The sequence below is a fragment of the Vigna unguiculata genome, chromosome 9 (genome assembly GCF_037176805.1).
Source record: "Vigna unguiculata cultivar grain cowpea cultivar isolate G323 ecotype 2 chromosome 9, ASM3717680v1, whole genome shotgun sequence".
Classification (NCBI taxonomy): domain Eukaryota; kingdom Viridiplantae; phylum Streptophyta; class Magnoliopsida; order Fabales; family Fabaceae; genus Vigna; species Vigna unguiculata.
In genome coordinates this window covers 42,449,587-42,464,886 of record NC_140800.1, presented here as the reverse complement: position 1 = coordinate 42,464,886, position 15,300 = coordinate 42,449,587, and the positions used below count along the sequence as shown (strand labels likewise).

At 29.9% G+C, this 15,300-nt stretch overlaps 1 protein-coding gene across 2 annotated transcripts; it reads left to right on the top strand.

The window, feature by feature from the left end:
* The first annotated feature begins 6,869 nt into the window (after window positions 1–6,869).
* Window positions 6,870–14,281, top strand: LOC114162153 (LRR receptor-like serine/threonine-protein kinase ERECTA). 2 transcript variants are annotated; one of them, XM_028045944.2, is made up of 27 exons: window positions 6,870–7,189; window positions 7,274–7,412; window positions 7,499–7,570; window positions 7,684–7,755; window positions 7,853–7,924; window positions 8,028–8,099; window positions 8,184–8,255; window positions 8,365–8,436; window positions 8,537–8,608; window positions 8,694–8,762; window positions 8,863–8,934; window positions 9,024–9,095; window positions 9,216–9,287; window positions 9,368–9,439; window positions 9,515–9,586; window positions 9,685–9,756; window positions 9,974–10,045; window positions 10,120–10,191; window positions 10,266–10,337; window positions 10,541–10,612; window positions 10,988–11,056; window positions 11,169–11,240; window positions 11,324–11,397; window positions 12,349–12,477; window positions 12,545–12,892; window positions 12,988–13,358; window positions 13,648–14,281. In XM_028045944.2, the coding sequence occupies exons 1-27, from the start codon at window positions 7,120–7,122 to the stop codon at window positions 14,014–14,016; spliced, it is 2,934 nt and encodes a 977-aa protein (XP_027901745.2). In that variant the 5' UTR covers window positions 6,870–7,119; the 3' UTR covers window positions 14,017–14,281. The 2 variants fall into 2 exon arrangements, with proteins under 2 accessions (XP_027901745.2, XP_027901746.2); XM_028045945.2 differs by lacking the exons at window positions 6,870–7,189; window positions 7,274–7,412 and having other exon boundaries at window positions 7,500–7,570; window positions 7,715–7,755.
* The last annotated feature ends 1,019 nt before the right edge of the window (window positions 14,282–15,300 follow it).

Sequence of the window (15,300 nt, the reverse complement as noted above, 5' to 3'; positions counted from 1 at the left end):
TTATCGGGAGAGATCGTGTGAATGATAGACATGTATACTACCAATGTGGAGAAGAACTTATTGATGAAGAGGTACGCGAACAAAGAATTCCATACGAAAGGTATAATTTCTGATAAATAACTAATAGTTGAAAATAAATATATAAGTGAGTAGAAATCTTATTTTACAAATCAATTTTATGAAATTGAGATAGATTTAAAGTTCACTTCTTAACATGGTATCAGAGTTACTTGATGATGTACCGATAGTTCAACTTAGGGTTACATATCAATGTCCAACACGTATATGTGTTCGATACTTTACGGATACTTATCAATGAAATATCTAATCAATAAAGCAGTAATACTTTTAATGATAATAATAATTTATAATTATTATTTTGACAATGTTAAATACATATGATTTTAATTTGGATTCACACACTAACAACCATATATTTATATGTTTTTAAGAATTTTTTTATTTTATTATCTTTAAACTAAACGTATACATGTACGATATTCGTGTATCATGAGAGAATTGTTTAAAGTTTATCGTGTGATATTTGTGTTTGTTAAGCACACAGTTTTACCCGTTATCGGATCATCCATTAATATCTAGTCTCACGTATGAGATGTATATATCTCGATGTGAGAGAGGTGTGGTAAAATAAAATCAAGTTATAATATATAAGTAGATGTAAATCTCACTTTACAAATTAATTTTGTATGGTTGAATTAGACTTAAAAGTTCACTTTTTACCATAGGTCATCATTCATAATAATAGATAATTCATTTTATTTAAGTATTAAACTAAGGACATTCCATGTTAACCTTATAAGTCACGTTTTACCGTAATAAAAATGTTTAAAAAAATAACTTTTATTTATTTATTTATTTTGAAATAATATTTTTTTATTTTGTTATTTAAAATAATATTGGCATAATATATTTTTAAAATAAATGGATAAAAGAGTAAATTAATTATCGAGAAACAAGTGACAGAAAAACAAATGAACAAAATGAAAAATTAACAATATCAAATGATTTAAAATACCACCTTTTAAAATAAACGTGTATAGTAAAGTAGATTTTCTAGTATATACTTTTGTTACACTACAATAAATACAAAATAGAAATAAAAGAAGATGTTTTAATATTTATAAAACCCTAACTGTATCTTTCTTATCGACGAAAAAATATCAGAGGAAACATACCAAGAAAAAAATTGTGATATATACTCACGTGACAATTTATATATAATCTTTTTTCTTCATCATATCTTGTGAGTTGAGTTGTGCCCTTAATTTCCTTTTGGTGTATGATTACAGGGTAGAAGTAAAGTATGGTAGAAACAGGAAGTGGACAAGATGAGGAGCTAATAATAATCTTAGTGAGGAGAGAGTGATAGGGTTGTTCCTAAATCAGAAGCATCACCTATTATGGAAACAGTTCATAGTACATATAATACTATTGCTTTACTTCATACATAGTGTTGGGGTCTTTTACACTAAGTTTATTTGTTTTGCATGATGAGGACATCAATGGATATTAATAAATGTGATTTGATTGTTTCATTTTATAGATACTATGTAGGATGCATGAAATATTAAAAAGTGTAGTGCCTTTTTTATATGTGAAACATGCCAGATTTTTTTTTTCACTAATTGTTTCTAATTGATTTAAAGATTTATATCAATTTTCCTAATTTCTATTAGATAACGTACGATGCTAACATGTAATTATTTCATGTCATAGTTTCACGATATATATTCAATTGGTTGGGTTCAACTCTCATTATTATTTATTTTTTAAAATATTTTATTACAATGTATTTGTTACAAGATGATATTTCTTTAGTATGACAATATGAATTAATTTGTTCTGTTTAGTTTTGTCTCGCATTTAGTCTGTAATATGCGGTTTGGTTGATCTATTATACGTTAAAAATATGGGTTGAAAAGTCTGACTCGTCTCACATAAATGTTGTGTTGTGGGTCCGTGGGATAGTCTATTTTTTTTAAAAAACATAAAAATCTTATAATGAAATTTTTAATGTTCAACAAATTATGAAATTTTAAGAAATTGACAAAATTAAGTAAAAATTTTTGGAAGTTGAATGATAAATTAATAATTCAACATTTACATCATATTCATGTTTGTGTTTTGACATACACACTATCTTTTTAATTTTAACACATTAAAAAATACATAACATTTATCTTTTCACTTATACAATAATTCATGACGTTCATGTAAAAGTTCAGAAAAAAAAATAATAAATATACATCGATCTATCCTCCTTTTTTTTTTGACAGACATGCGAGTCTATCCACCAGATTAAACTCGTATTATCATCCTTATATTTTTATTTTTCGTTGATAAAACAACTTTTTTAACATGTAAACACTCTTGCGTACTAAAAATATAGTAATAAAAAACACGTTAAAATGAAAAAGAAGAAGAATGCATTAGAAAAAAATATTAAAGCAGCAAGATTCTTAAAATAGAAGTATTTAAGTGATAAATTGCATGTAATTTATAAGATTATCTATATGTAAAAGATGTATTCCCTTAAAAAATGGTATTTTTGGGTAGAGGGATATATTTGAGTTGATTTTATATATTTCTATTTTATTAAACAATTAATAATTTTTTTCTAGTATACCAGCTGCACTGTACGAAACCATACATACTTATTATGTAATAGTAGTGTTTATAAATTTCAAAATTACAAAGTACTAAATTTTGAATGGTGTAGGAAAGATGTAAGAGGAGTATGGTTGGAAGAAAAAAATAAATGAGGGGTAGTAGAGATGTATAGGGTATAGGATGGTCCTATTTGCCAACATAACACCAAAGTAAATACCAACATGAATCATCATTGATGATGTTATTTACCAAAAAAATAGAAAGGACCTTCCAATTCCCGAGGTTAATACAGTAACTTTATTTCCTCTTTCACGCTACGCAACTTTCGTCCATTCAAATATTTAATTTAACATCAAATCTTATTACGTCAAACATCCCAAATTTTTACTTCAAAATTTAGGTATACCCTTTTCATTCACATAATTTTACATTGGAATAGATTTTTACACATCTTTTATATTTATTGTTTTATCTTTTGATTTTTTACTTTTTACACATTTAAAATTTATTTTTTAATAATTAAAATATTTTTGAGTGTATTTGTTTTTAACATGAATTTGATAAGAAGATAGAAGGGGAAAGTGATTTTTTCATTTAGTTTGTGAATAACGTGATAATGTGATAAATATATAAAATTAATAAATAAAATTTTTAAATTTTAATTTTATTGCAATAGTTAAAAATAATATAAAATAAAATATAACTATTATTATTAATATTATTTTATTTAAGATTATTATTAATATTAACATTATTATTATTATTATTATTTTTAGTATTATTATTGTTAATATAATTATATAACTATTATTATTATTACTGATTATTCACAAGATTTAATAATAATAATTTTTTTATTTTTTCAATAATTTAATTATTAATTTATATATATCATATTTAAATAACAACATTTTTATAACCAAGTAAATTTATGCACAAACATACAACATGACATGGAAAAAAGTTTATTCAAACAACATTAATTGAAAATATATTAATAGAAAATACATAATAATTGCATAAATTGGAAATAAAAAATGTACATTTAAAAAACAGTATATGTGTTCATTTGTCTTTTTCTTTTAATTTCTTCATTTATATTCTCTCTTAAATCTATATGTACAAATCAATACCAACCCTTAGAATAAATGAATTTTTTCGATCTTCACTCATCCCTTTAAAAAGAAAACCTGCTTAACTAAATTTAATAATGTAAATGAGTTGTCAATTAATGCAAATAGTATAACTAAAAATAATTTTCTTTTATATACAAAAACCAATACACATAAAAATACATTTAAGTGACTTATTTTATTAATCTATAATTTTTGTTATGTACGACTTATATTCACATAATACTCAAAAAAAAATACACATTTGTTTAACTAAAATGTTTACAGTTATTTAAACTTATTTCTCGAAGTTGTAACATTCTCTGGTATGTATCAAGTATAATTATCGCACAACAATGTATAAGGAGACGAGAAAGTTAATGACAAAAATATTATTAATTTTATACAAGTAATTGTAATTTAAATTGCGTGAATAATTCAACAAAATTTTGTAAAACTTTAAATCTACAAGCAGTAATAATAATAGTAAACAATAAAGTAGCGTTACTTATTATGCTGAAGTGTGTCTTAATTGTAAGTTTTGAAAATTTCATTTTTATTGTCAAAGTTTGTTGTGTTTTACGTGATATTGTAAAATCAAAAGGTTATGTAATCGTAATCAATGATAATATTAATTAAAAATAAATTTTTTAAGTACAGATTTAACTAAAAATATATAATTCATGATTTTTTTAAATAATAAGATGTAATGACAATGTAAAATAACAATCAGGTCATTTTAACTAACACAGCAAATTAAGATAGGAAATTTTTAATTAAAAATTATAATTTTTTTAATAATTGATAAAATATTTTTTTTAATAAATATTTAATTAAAAGTATTTAAAAATATTTAAATTTACTTAATTAAATATTTTAATTTATTAATATACTTTTAAACAGTAAATATTTTTATTGATTAAATATTATATTATTTATAATATTTAGTAAATTAAACTAAATATAAAGATGAACACGTTATTTATTAATTTTGAAGAAAAAATTATCAATTTTTTTAATAATCTCATCTTTATACATATGAGTTATAGTATGTTTTAAATGTAGTCAATTTTGTGACTTCGTTAAATACATTTATAAGATAGTAGGTGTTAAAATTTGAATATTTTTTTATTATAAAATACGTTTGAAAGTGTTACATATCAGATTTGAATTATTTTTTATTTTAAAATCGTCTGATTTGATATGTGATACATTAAAATTTTTAACATGTAATATTTTGTGAACAGTTTTATACATATCATTTTTCAGATCTTAACATAACACTTTCAAATACAATTAACATCAATTTTAAAAAAATTGCTAAATTAATTTTTTTTAACAAATATCATAACCCAATGCAAAAAAAATATAAATATTAAAATGAACTGCAGACATAAATATAAAAATAAATTACTAATTAAATTTACATTTTACATTTATTGTTTTGCTCTTTATTTATCCTATGCATAGAAGACCAAAAGAAGTTTTCAATTAATTTTTTTTTGTCATTAATTTCTTTAACTTTTTAAGAAAAAAATTTGCGTTGAAAATGTTCAATAATATTAAATTTGTTAAATATTCTAGTCCCTCTATTTATTAAGAAATATCAGTTTGGTTCTCAAATTTTTTGTTGTCTTAATTTGGTTATAATTTTCTTAAAAGTGATTCAATTTAGTTTTTTTCCTTAGTTTGACCATACGGTGTTAGAGTTGATGTCACGTGTCAATTTATCATTTTCTTGAATTTTTTTAATTTTTTAAAAATATTTAATAAAAACATTAATTTTAGTAAGAATATCACTATAAAATTTAAAAAAAAATAAATTGAGTGTCAATTTAAGGAGAGACAATATTGCTTCATTTTTTAAAAAATTACGATTAAATTGAAACTAAAAACAAATACAGGGACTAAATTGAGTCATTTTGACACGTGACACAATGTGGAGTGACACGTGTAAAAGACAAAAGATTAAAAAAAAAATTAAAAAAACCAGAAATTGATACATTGACTTTAACACCGTCTGATCAAAATTTACAGCAAAAACAAAATTAAATATCATTTTTAAGAAATTAAAGAACAAATTAAAATAAATAAACTTGAGGACGAAACTAAAATTTTTTGACAAATAAAAAAATTAAAAAAATAATTTAACCTTAAACCAAGCTTTAATTTAACCCTTGTTACCCGCACAACAAAATATTAACAACTTAATCGAAAAAAAAAAATCTACAAATAAAGAACATTATTATCATTGACCCTGGTCATCACCCACATAATTTTTGCGTATCTAAGAAAAACTCGTGTGTTCATTTTCATGGGATTTTTGCATATCAAAGAAGCCATTAAGATAGATAGAGACGTCACTGTCCCCTTAGTATAATTTACATGATCCAACAATACAATCATTTACGTTGTACGTTGCTATAATACAAAACACTACGATTTCTTTTAAATCTCAGATCACGTACCCTTTCTTCAGATAAACCACACTTCCTCATTCATATTCTCACCTTTCTCCTATTCATTTTTTTAAGGTTAACAATACATTAACAGATGAAAAAACCATAACTTTTAACGAGTTTCAGGTATTTTGCAATAAACCCTTTTGATCTAAAAGAAGTTAAGAAGAGATCTATTACATTGCAGTAGTATTGAACAAAGAGAGCAAAGAAAGATAGCTCCTTCCAAATAATAAAGAACAAGGCATTGAAGGAGAGAAACAGACAAACTCAAAATAATCATGGAAAGAGGCAGTGTTGGAGAAAAGAGTGAACGGTAAAGAGAAAGGTGTCTCTGTCACCTCATCTCAAATGGATCTCCTTGCCTTGCATCACTATCACAACACAAGAACACACAGTGAAAGCGACCCTTTCCCACGTCAATTAAGACCATGCCATGGTAAAATTTGCAATAGCTGAAATAAGATCCCACTACAGCTACCACCACATAGTGTAATTAAGTTAAGAGAGAGAAAACAAACAAGGAGAAAGAGAAAGCTGGACCTCCCTGCTGGGTACGTAGATAGAGACTGCTACAGTGTTGCAGGTTGTAGCAGAACCGCTGCCAGATAGTTTTAACTTTATTCCATTAATTTATTCACTTCACATCACACCATTAATGTTAGTATTATCAATTTATCACTATTAATTCTACCCAGCAAGCATGGCATTACAGAGAGAGAGAAAGAAAGAGAGTGGTCTTCTATGTGCCAGGGTGATGTGACGTGGTTACAAATTACAAAACAAAGCACTGCTTCTTCTGTAACACACCCTTCAAAACCAGAAAAAAGCATGTCATCCCATCACATCATTTGAATGAGTTCTATACAAAACCTCTCAAAGCCTTCTCTTTCGTGGTGCTTGCATTTGATGCTGTTATGGCGTTTTGGTCTGGCCTCCTTCTTCTGCTTCTTTTCCTTTGTTTGGATTCGGTGAAATCTCACGACGGTGAGGCCTTTCTCTAACCGAACACGGTGTTGTTTTCTTTTGTTCCTCTGGTTTACGAGCTCAATGTGCATGTTTGAATTGAAGGAGCAACGTTGTTGGAGATGAAGAAGTCGTTGAGGGATGTGGATAACGTTCTGTTTGACTGGAATGATACACCTTCTTCAGATTATTGTGCCTGGAGAGGGGTTACTTGTGATAATGTCACTTTCAATGTGGTTGCACTGTAAGTACCACTCTTCTTGTTCTTGAGTAGTGTATGTGCTTCAATAAGGATCTTCTTTTCATTTTCTCTTTTTTTTTTTTTCACAGGAATCTTTCAGGATTGAATCTTGAAGGCGAGATTTCACCTGCAATAGGGAGGCTTAGCAGCTTGGTCTCCATGTACTTTCTGCTTCATAGTTTAACTTTATTTAGGCTCTTAGTTTCATTGGCATTTCTCAAACTTGAGACTATGTAAACCATTGTCCTTTTGTATGCATGTGTCGTTTAAACAGTGATCTCAAGGAAAACCGTTTATCTGGGCAGATACCTGATGAGCTTGGTGACTGTTCCTCTTTGAATAACGTGTATGTTTCATACCCGAAGAACTGAATTCCATTGATAGTTTTGGCTGCCGAGTGAAAATATCTAAGGGGGAACTTTTTCCTTTTACTGTGTTGTCAGAGACTTCTCTTTTAATGAGATTTGGGGAGATATACCGTTTTCAATTTCGAAGATGAAACAACTGGAAAATCTGTGAGTTCTTGTGAGGGTTTCCCTTTCGTTGAGTTTTTTATTTGGCTAGGCCGTGCTATAGTTATGACAAGTATTTTTCCCCCTTTTCTAAATCTGCTCTCAGAATCTTGAAAAATAATCAGCTCATTGGACCAATTCCTTCAACTCTCTCTCAGGTTCCTAACTTGAAGATTCTGTAAGTCATTTTTCCATTTTCTCTCTTTCGTCTGAAGGATCAATTTAGTATCTATAGAGTTTTTGAAAATCGGTTCTGTTCCAGAGACCTGGCGCAGAACAATCTCAGTGGGGATATACCAAGACTTATATACTGGAATGAAGTTTTGCAATATCTGTGAGTATATTGTATATTTAGTGAAATCCATCCTTTGAATGACTTATGCAATGAAATCTATGATGTGATCTTGCTGTCAATCTTTTTGTGTTTCATTTTCCTATGACAGTGGCTTGCGAGATAACAATTTGTCGGGTTCACTTTCTCCAGACATATGCCAGTTAACTGGATTGTGGTATTTGTAAGTTACTACAATGGCTCTCCTTTTATTTCATATCCTGAAACTATACATTTACTTGGTCTGGTAGCGAAGTAATTATTATCGTCCTTCCATTTTGCAGTGACGTGAGAAACAATAGCTTGACAGGCAGCATTCCGGAAAGCATAGGCAATTGTACTGGTTTCGAGATCTTGTATGTATATCTAACTGTATCTGTATCACAGACTTTATCTCACCATGTTTTCTCTTTTCTTTTTAATATGTTCCATTAATGTCAGGGATTTATCTTACAACAAGCTATCTGGAGAGATACCATTCAATATTGGTTTCCTGCAAGTAGCTACTCTGTATGTATTGTGTTATCTGTTAGATATTTTCAAAAAGAATGATGTGGTCTTCCACTTTAAGTATCTAAGAAGCTCTTAAAAAGTTGTTTGAATTTGGTAGGTCATTGCAAGGCAATAAACTCTCAGGTTATATTCCACCAGTTATTGGTCTGATGCAAGCCCTTACTGTGTTGTAAGTTTTCGATTGACAAACTTTATGAAGTTTCTTTGTTGAGTTGATATTTTTCCTCTTTACTAATCTCTCTTTCAACATTCCTATAGAGATTTGAGCTGTAACATGCTAAGTGGGCCAATCCCTTCTATACTGGGAAATTTGACCTACACAGCAAAACTGTAAGTGTATGTTAGTAGTTTAAAATTTACATCTTAAGTTTGATTTTGCGCTTAAGTGTGGGCATTAAAAAGTCAGAAAATATTTAGACTCATTGGATAAAATTTATGTAATGTTTGAAGGTATTTGCATCGAAACAAGCTGACTGGTCTCATCCCCCCGGAGCTCGGAAATATGACAAAGCTTCACTATTTGTAAGATGATTTAGTCATTAGTTGACAATAGGTGCAACTTTGGTTGAATTTTTCCTATAATGATTCACCTTCCTGTGCAGGGAATTGAATGATAACCATTTAAGTGGACAAATTCCGCCCGAGCTTGGAAAGCTTACTGATCTGTTTGACTTGTAAGTGGTGTTAATATGAATTATAGATTTTGTTGGTTGTTGAGTAGCTTTATCAGTCACACATTGTTCTTGCAGAAATGTTGCCAATAACAACCTTGAGGGTCCAATTCCCGAGAATCTCGGCTCGTGTAAAAACCTCAACAGCCTGTAAGTAGTAAGCCTTGAATATTACTATGTAAGAAGGATTATTTTTCTTTTTTTTTTACATTAAGGTGATGGATTTTCTGGTTGTTATTATATATCAGCAATGTGCATGGGAATAAGATGAGTGGAACAATTCCCTCATCTTTTCAAACCTTGGAGAGTATGACCTATCTGTAAGTTTTACCTTGACTTTATATGCCAAATTTTTCATCTTATCACAATAATTAGTTCTACTGTTGGCCCTAAACAGGGCAGTACGCATGAACTTCTATAAATGCTTATTTGTGTCCTATTGGAGTTGCCCAACACTTAACAGTTCAAAGTTAAACGTATTATTTCTTTTCTTAATTAATTCTGATTCCTTCAAGACCTTGTGATGGCTATCCTTAGGAATCTTTCTTCAAACAATTTTCAAGGGTCTATTCCAATTGAACTTTCACGGATTGGAAATTTGGATACACTGTAAGTATGAATAGTTTACTGTGTCTTCTTATATCTATATCCCTGATTTCATTCTAATCGATGTTTCCCTCCAGGGATATATCAAATAATAATATAGTTGGTTCCATTCCTTCTTCCATTGGTGATTTGGAACATCTTCTGAAGTTGTGAGTATTTTAGCTAGTTACTTTTGAAATCTTGAATGTTACTTTTTACTGACTGTGACTAATAATTTTGCTAGGAATCTGAGCAGAAATCATTTAACAGGCTTTATTCCGGCAGAATTTGGTAATCTAAGAAGTGTCATGGATATGTAAGTCAATCAACTTACAGATGAAAATACATCGAAAGTCTTTTTTTTTTCTTTTTTTTTACTGATTATTATTCCTACTAAGTAATATCCCTAAAGTTTGCTTAACTGGTCAAATAACTTTTGTATATTCATGTAGCCGTTGTCCCTTAGTAGATAAGATGGTTAGTTTTTGTACTGACTATTTTCACGATTCTGTACATCAGTGACCTTTCAAATAATCAACTCTCTGGCTTGATCCCTCAAGAACTTAGTCAGCTTCAGAACATGATATCTTTGTAAGCTCCTTTTTTCCTTATTCAGTGTTTGTTTCAAAGTTCTTACTAATATAAGTTAATGATATTTTACGGACTTGGCAAATCTCCAACTTCCTTAAATTCTACTGATTTATTGGTTGGTAGAAATACATAAATTTGTTGCAATATATGCTATCGTTTTGGACGAATTGCTCAAAAACTATTCTTAGAATCTATATTCATTAGTTTTGATTGAGTATTGATGTCAGCTTCTTTAGTTTCTTAAATAGACTCGGAATTAATTTGTTCGTTCTTGTGTTTATTTTGTTAATTTTCTACGACAAATCATGATTGAGTGATAATTTTGCTGCGGTTCTTACATGTTTTAATCACATCTCTTGGTTTGAAATTCTATAGGAGACTAGAAATGAACAAATTATCTGGGGATGTATCTTCGCTTGTAAATTGCCTTAGTCTTTCATTGATGTAAGTGCTATCTCTTCTGATTTTATTTTTGGAACAATTTGGCATTATAATTCTCTGGAAAGATCATATAACTTTTACCTAACAGATTGGTTATTGACTAAAAATTTTGTAGTAATGTATCTTACAACAATTTAGTTGGTGTTATTCCCACAAGCAACAACTTTTCCAGGTTTCCTCCTGATAGGTTAGGCCATTTCCTACTGAACCTTTTATCTTTATTGTTTCTTTTGGATTCATTGATTGATTGACGACATATTTAATTTGCAGTTTTATTGGAAACCCTGGTCTCTGTGGCTATTGGCTGGATTCATCTTGTCAAGGGTCTCACCCTACCGAGCGAGGTTAGCTGAACTTTCTAGCAGGAATACCATGTTGCTCCTTCACATTTTTGTTTTATGGTTTCATAATAATTAAATAATCTCTAGTCCTCCTCAAAAGATCTTCCCATGTTATTTTGGTTGTTATGCTTGTGAGAATATGTTGGGTAAGATAAGGAATTGTTAACTTTCGAACTCTGGGAGAATATGTCCCCTTCCATCTATGTTCTGTTCTATGGTTCTATTGTATAGTTCTACAAGCACCCAAAAAATCTCTAGTTCCTCCGCCAAAAGATCTTCCCATCAATGTTTTATTTGTATGATTCTGTGCTTGAGGCTGTCTAGGTTGCTACTTCTGTCTTATGCAATTTTTTTTATTACATTCCTGCATGTAGGCATTTTTTTTGTTATGACTGATGTGATCTGGATCCTTGATTACATCAAAAGATAGGCTGCAAACCAAAGTTTACTTTATTGTTACATATCTCTTTCATATTTGTTTTATGTAGTTTTTCCCTCGTTAAATGAAATAAACGTACATATTTTACTATTTATTCTTACAAAATGAAAAAAAAAATACCCCTTTAGAAACTGTGTCCTCCAAGCTTGAATCCTAAACAATTATTTGTTAAAATATATCCACTGAGAAATCGGGTCTCCGATACCCGACTTTCTACTGTTGCCAAATCAATAGCACTCCCACAAATAATATGGGAGTGATGACATTTTATTTAAGAAAAAGGGGCGTCACAATGATACTACCACGTTGAACTTGTTAAAATAAAAGCATTTGAAGAATAAAACAGGGTTTCACATGTTTGTTTTTATTTTCCAAAATGATACTGTAATTCATTCAAAAATGGTTCCATGAGGAAGTTACAGAAGGCTCTTTGTTCTTCATATTACATTACTCCTTCTAGAACTAAGTAATAGTTTGTATTACAGAATGAGCTAATGTTTTTTCTGATGATGCAGTTAACTTGTCTAAGGCAGCTATCCTAGGAATTGCTCTAGGTGCCCTTGTGATTCTTTTCATGGTACTCTTTGCAGCTTGCCGACCACACAATCCAGCTCCTTTCCCTGAAGGATCTGTTGACAAACCAGGTACTTTATCTTAACTGTGCTTATACGAAATGAAGATGATACTCTACTGACTTCTCCCTCTTGACAGTTAATTACTCACCTCCGAAGTTAGTGATTCTTCACATGAATATGGCACTTCATGTATATGATGATATAATGAGGATGACAGAAAACCTAAGTGAGAAGTATATAATTGGGTATGGTGCATCAAGTACAGTTTACAAATGTGTTCTTAAGAATTGCAAGCCAGTGGCTATCAAGAAGCTCTATTCCCACTACCCCCAATGCTTGAAAGAGTTTGAGACTGAGCTTGAGACAGTTGGCAGCATTAAGCACAGGAATCTGGTCAGTCTCCAAGGCTACTCTCTGTCTCCATTTGGAAACCTCCTCTTTTATGATTACATGGAAAATGGAAGTCTGTGGGATCTTCTACATGGTAAGTTGAAGCTTTTTGCTTGAAAGATGTTGATAGTGTTGCATACTTTGCTACAAACTTTCAAGCCAAGCAACGTTTTTGTTTATGTTTTTCAGGACCTACCAAGAAGAAAAAACTTGATTGGGATGTTCGTCTAAAAATAGCACTTGGATCAGCACAAGGGCTCGCTTATCTACACCATGATTGCTGTCCACGTATCATTCACAGGGATGTGAAATCATCTAATATATTACTAGACAAAGACTTGGAGCCCCATCTCACCGATTTTGGCATTGCAAAGAGTCTATGTCCTTCTAAGTCCCACACTTCAACTTACATAATGGGCACAATTGGCTACATAGACCCCGAGTATGCAAGAACTTCTCGTCTCACTGAGAAGTCTGATGTGTATAGCTACGGTATTGTATTACTAGAGCTGCTAACTGGGAGGAAAGCTGTGGAAAACGAATCAAACCTTCATCATCTGGTGACTCTTCCATTCATTTTAAACAATTCTTGTCTGTTATCTCTTTTGCCCCATCATGAGCTTTGAGATAGTTAAGTACTAATATTTAACGTAAAGCCATAGCATTGTATGGTGGTCCTACACAGCTGAACAAGATTTTACCTTAAAAGACATGATATATGTAGCAGTAATCAGCTGAGTAGTGTTACCCTTTGGTGTTGTTACCTTAGTCGGTAATTTATGGCATATACCTAACTCATTTGCTAACATAATTTTCATATTCTAACATCTATGTCCCTTTTTTGCGTAGATTTTGTCCAAGACAGCTAATGATGCTGTAATGGAAACCGTTGACCCAGATATCAGTGCCACATGCAAGGACATGGGAGCAGTGAAAAAGGTTTTTCAGCTTGCTCTTTTGTGCACCAAGAAGCAACCAGTGGATAGACCCACAATGCACGAGGTGACGCGCGTGCTGGGGAGTCTAGTGCCACCAAAAGACTCAGCCCCAATGCAAGTACTCTTACCTCATTCACAGCCATCTGCAAAAATGCAATCATACAAGGATGAATACGCCAATCTTAAAGCTCCACACTTGGTCAACTGTCCCTCCATCAGCACCTCTGATGCGCAACTCTTCCTCAAATTTGGAGAAGTAATATCTCAAAACAGCGAGTGAGCACTTTCAGAATCAATGTATATTTAAGCCACAGAGGAAATATGTCAAATACTTTGCATGCAATATGGTCCATCTGGATAAACTAGGAACAAAATCACTCCAGTAATTTTTTGGCTTAATGCATAACATTTATCTACACTGCACTAATTGTACTACCTTTTTTCATTAAATTAATTGTACTACCTTTATTCAAAGGTCATTTAATGATAACACTATTATGCTAATGAAAAAGGACAATGGCTTACATTGCAATTTGCTCAAATAAGTTGTCCCCGTCGTGTAATCTTAAAGGATTCATGATTACAAGGTTAAAGGCTCTCTTACCATTGATTTTTTCTTTGGAAAGCGATGATGTAATCTAACTATATTTTTAAATTGGAGACATCTTTCTATTAATATTTTTAAAAGGAAATAACAGGAAAGAAAACAAAATCATTTTTTTTTCAAGTTAAAATTACTTTTGTATACAAGTTAAATTGAAAATGTTACATTTTATTAGTTTTCTAAAATTTGGTTTTTAATTTTATACAAGTTAATTTTACTTTACAAATTCTATATACTCTTATGAATGTTTTCTCCAGAGGCCTAAATTAATCTTTATACTTTTTTTTTTCCTACATAATATTTTATTCCTAATACTTGCCAATGAGAACGGGGAACCCCAAATTACATTCTTTTATCGTTTGATTAATGGACAATTCTGTCAAATACTGAAGGATATTTCCATGCAGGTTATTCGTCTAACTTTTCTTAAAGGATAGAATGTATTTTTATTTTCTGTAATTGAATTCAATTACGTTTATGTAAACAAAATAAACGTAAGTAAAAAGCACTTCAATCATAGATTACATTATCAAGAATCATAGTAAAGCTTCTAAAGATAGAGATTAGTTTTACGAATTAATTCGGGTAAAAATTTATGAATTGATGTTGTACTTTTACAGTAAATAAAAACTGTATTGAAAATGATGCATGAATTTTTGTTTCAATGAATTTATTTCTCTTACCAAACTAATAACAAGTGGAGTAAAAGGTTAAAATTATTAAAGGATTGAAGCGTAAAGCAAAGGAGAAACATAACTGAAGGAAGAGATGAAAATTGTCCTTTGCTTCCTTTATACGTTGATGCCAATGCCATTTGTTTTACTTTAAAAATGATTTTTAAAAATGAAAAATCAAGTGTATGGTAGGAAGACTGTGTTTATTAGAGTATTTTTATTATATGTTATTAAATAAAAATAAAATGAATAAATAGTACTTTCTATTGAAAATAATAAAGAATCA